Source organism: Rhinopithecus bieti, unplaced genomic scaffold (genome assembly GCF_001698545.2).
Source record: "Rhinopithecus bieti isolate Rb0 unplaced genomic scaffold, ASM169854v2 scaffold_63, whole genome shotgun sequence".
Lineage (NCBI taxonomy): Eukaryota > Metazoa > Chordata > Mammalia > Primates > Cercopithecidae > Rhinopithecus > Rhinopithecus bieti.
The window spans coordinates 941,775-946,106 of NW_016802972.1; the positions used below are offsets into that span (position 1 = coordinate 941,775).

At 53.8% G+C, this 4,332-nt stretch overlaps 1 protein-coding gene across 1 annotated transcript in view; it reads right to left on the reverse strand.

Annotated features, from left to right (window-relative positions):
- Positions 1-2,743: 2,743 nt before the first annotated feature.
- FBRS (fibrosin) overlaps positions 2,744-4,332 on the reverse strand; it is a gene marked incomplete at its 5' end in the record, with an annotated part of 12,033 nt that continues 10,444 nt past the window's right edge. Inside the window, 1 exon segment of the mRNA XM_017867616.1 lies at positions 2,744-4,327. Coding sequence (XP_017723105.1) covers positions 3,896-4,327 — 432 coding nt within the window.

Consider the following 4,332-nt stretch of genomic DNA (forward strand, 5'->3'; position numbering starts at 1 on the left):
AGTGACTTGCTTTTTTTTTTTTTTTGAGATGGAGTCTCGCTCTGTCGCCCAGGCTGGAGTGCGGTGGCCGGATCTCGGCTCACTGCAAGCTCCGCCTCCCAGGTTCACGCCATTCTCCTGCCTCAGCCTCCCGAGCAGCTGGGACTACAGGCGCCCACCACCACGCCCGGCTAGTTTTTTTTTTTTTTTTTTTTTGTATTTTTTAGTAGAGACGGGGTTTCACCGTGTTAGCCAGGATGGTCTCGATCTCCTGACCTCGTGATCCACCCGTCTCGGCCTCCCAGAGTGCTGGGATTACAGGCTTGAGCCACCGCGCCCGGCCTTTTTTTTTTTTTTAAAGACAGAAAGAGTCTCGCCCTGTCACCCAGGCTGGAGTGCAGTGGCACGATCTCAGCTCACTGCAACCTCCACCTCCCGGATTCAAGTGATTCTCCTGCTCAGCCTCCTGAATAGCTGGGATTACAGGAGTCAGCCACCATGCCCAGCTTTTTGTATTTTGTAGTAGAGATGGGCTTTCACCATGTTGACCAGGCTGATCTTGAACTCCTGACCTCAGGGATGCACCTACTTCGGCCTCCCAAAGTTCTGGGATTACAGGCGTGAACCACCACGCATGGCCTTACTTTGTGTTTGTGTCACATTTTGTTAAATCTCACATTATCTCGAACTTTTCCATTATTGTATCTGTTATAATGATCTGTGATCTTTGACGTTACTATTGCAATTGCTTCGGGGTGCCACAAACAGTGCCGACGTAAGAGGGCGAACTCAATGAATAAGTGTGTGTTGACCGTTCTCTCTCTCTCTGCTTGGGCCTCCCTCTTCTCAGAGACAATATTCAAACTAGGCCAATTAATAACCCTACAATAATGGCCTTTAAGTGTTCAAGTGAAAGGAAGAGTCAATCAAGGAGGCAAAGTTCCTTGTTGTCAAGAAACTGGCGTCACCCCAGCCTTCAGCGACCACCACCTCAATCAGTCAGCAGCCATCACCAATAAGGCAAGACCCTCCACCAGCAAAAAGATTACGACTTGCAAAAGCTCAGATGATTGTTACCATTTAAAAAATTAAGGTATGTCCCTGTTTTCGTAGACATAACACTATTGCTCACTTAGACTGCAGACTGCAGTATTGTGAAACAGGAACCTTTTTTCTTTCCTTTCTTTTTTTTTTTTTTTTTGAGACGGAGTCTCACTCTGTCGCCCAGGCTGGAGTGCAGTGGCGCGATCTCAACTCACTGCAACCTCCACCTCCTGGATTCAAGTGATTCTCCTGCTTCAGCCTCCTGAGTAGCTGGGACTACAGGGTCACACCACCACGCTTGGCTAATTTTTGTATTTTTGGTGAAGACAGGGTTTACCCATGTTGGCCAGAATGGTCTCGATCTCCTGACCACATCCACCTTAGCCTCCCAAAGTGCTGGGATTACAGGCATGAGCCACCACGCCCAGTCAGAACCATAACGTTTACATGCACCAGGAAATGAAAAAATTCATGTGCCTCGCTTTGTTGCAGTGGCCTGTAATAGCTAGAAAAATAACTGGAGGAATTTCCCTGACAATTAACAGTGGTTGCCAGGTGTGGTGGCTCACGCCTGTAATCTCAGCACTTTGTGAGGCCGAGGCGGGCAGATCACCTGAGGTTGGGAGTTCGAGACCAGCCTGACCAACATGGAGAAATCCCACTTCTACTAAAAAAAAAAAATACAAAATTAGCCGGGCATGGTGGCACATGCCTATAATCCCAGCTACTCAGGAGGCTGAGGTAGGAGAATCGCTTGAACCCAGGAGGCAGAGGTTGCGGTGAGCCAAGATCACGCCATTGCACTCCAGCCTGGGCAACAAGAACGAAACTGTCTCAAAAAAACAAAACAGGCTGGGCGCGGTGGCTCACGCCTGTAATCCCAGCACTGTGGGAGGCCGAGGCGGGCGGATCACGAGGTCAGGAGATCCAGACCATCCCGGCTAACACGGTGAAACCCCGTCTCTACTAAAAAATACAAAAAAACTAGCCGGGCGAGGTGGTGGGCGCCTGTAGTCCCAGCTACTCGGGAGGCTAAGGCAGGAGAATGGCGTGAACCCGGGAGGCGGAGCTTGCAGTCAGCTGAGATCCGGCCACCGCACTCCAGCCTGGGCGACAGAGCGAGACTCCATCTCAAAAACAAAACAAAACAAAACAAAACAAAACAAAACAAAACAAAACAAAACAGTGGTTATCCTCAAGAGGTGGCAAGAGGTGGGATGACGGGGGCACTTTCCCTCTGTGCTCTGTACTTGTGTGTTTGAATGGTTTTATATGACTATGTATTACTTAACAAAAACCAGAAAAATTTTAAATTATAGATCTTTTTTAACATACTCTGCCTGTGCAGACATGTGCAGGTAAACACATAGGAGCTGAAGAATACACACCGAATGATTGACAGTGGTTACCTGGGGAAGGGGATGGGGCTTGGGCAGGTTGGCAGGTGAAAAGAAATTTAATGTTTTGCTCAGTGTCTCTTGCTGGGTTGCTTGAGTCCTACATACTATGTATTCCTGGTTATAGAAAATAATGTGAAAACTTCAGTGCCCAACCCTCGAACCCATCCCTCCTGAAGTGGCAGACCAACTCACCCAGGCGGATGGGAGGGAGGAAAACCTTGGCAGGATATGCACAGTACTGTCCTAATCCCTTCCTTACCCCAGGACCCACACACCCCACCCTGGTTCAACCCACCCCACACACAAAGAGGAGCCAAGGGTCTCATTGTAACACTCATTTTTATATAAATATCCGCAAGTCATGTTACAGAATAAGCCCCACCGGGGAAAAAGTCAACGTTAGGGTTTTGTTAGATTGACCCCTGCCTTCTAGGTGGGGCCCCAGCCTGGAGGCGCCTGCTGCTTTGGGAAGGCTGGGGTTGCTGCCGTGAGGCTGCCGAAGAAGCTGCCTGTGTCGCCCACCCCTGGGCCGACCCCCTTCTTTGGTGTGTGGTACATGGTGACCTTCTCTGGCCACCCTTAGCCTGGGGCAGGGTTTTGGAGAACAGGGTTCAGGGAAGCAGGGCCCAGGAGTCCTGGGGGCACTTGGAAATGGGGTAACGGGGACTGAGCCATTAAGAAGTCTGAGATTTAGAGGCTGAGCCTTTGAGGGTGGGGGCAGAGTGAATGGGAACATGTTGGGGGAACCAGGGCTGTCAGCCAAGCAGGAAGCTTCTGCCCTTCCCTCCAGCCCAGGTCCCCAGGTCCCGCCCCTGTTGGTCATCTCCTGCTGGCCCCACCTTCCCAGGGAGAAGCCTGACTGTCCCTTCCCGGCTCTTCCCCCTGCAATCTCCCTCCCCCACAGAGAGGCCAGAGGCTAGGAACACAGCACCAGTCTGAGGATTTAATTAACCAGGAAGGGGACTGTGGGGAGGGGCACCCCTGTAAAAATGTACAAAAGGTCTTGGGGCTATGTGAAAGGGGTGATAAATATGTACATGGAACCCCCCTTCCTTAAGCCCCTCCTCCTCCAGCCCTCGGAGGGCATGAGGACTTGGGTGGTAGGTGAAGGGGAGGGGGCACTTTGGCCTCTGGCTTAGTGAGCCCTTGGGGAGACAGGCCCAGGGCCTAGAGGCCCTTAGAGGGGCAAAGGTGCACCTCAGGAGGCCCCATGGCCCCCGAGATGAGCCACACTCCCATGTACACACCCCTCTCCCTCTCTAGAGGCTGTGACCCCTGCTCTCCCAGTGACCCTACACTCCATGTGATGCTTGGTCTCATGGGGGATGAGGCTTCTGTTCCCAGGTTCCATGACCTCAGAGGTGGCTGGTGAGGTTATGACCTTTGCCCTCCAGCCCTGGCTTAAAACCTCAGCCCTAGGACCTGGTTAAAGGAACGGGAGATGGAGCTTCGCCCCGACCCCTCCCCTCCCCTCACCTGTCAGCCCGAGCTGGGCCGGGGCCCCTAGGTGGGGAACTGGGCCGGGGGGCGGGCACAAGTGGAGGTGGTGCCCCCAAAAGGGCTCCTGGTGGGGTCTTGCTGAGAAGGTGAGGGGTGCCTGGGGCCGCAGCAGGTGGCGGTGGAGGAGCCAAGCGGCTGTAGAGCAAGGGGTGAGCAGGTTCCAGACCGTAAAGGCGGGCAGCAGCCACGGCCCCGGGTCCAGTTAGCTCCTCACCCGCCTCATAGAAGCGGGGTGGCCTTGCCAGGCGTGGGGGTGCTGCCAACCAGGTTGGCTCCAGGAAGCCAGCACAGCGATCTGGTGGGCTAGGGCCCAGAAACGGGGGCGGCCGGGGCCTCTCAAACAGCAGGTGAAGGCCCTGGGGCCCAGTGGCTGCTGCGGCGGCGGCAGCGGCGGCAGCAGCGGCAGCAG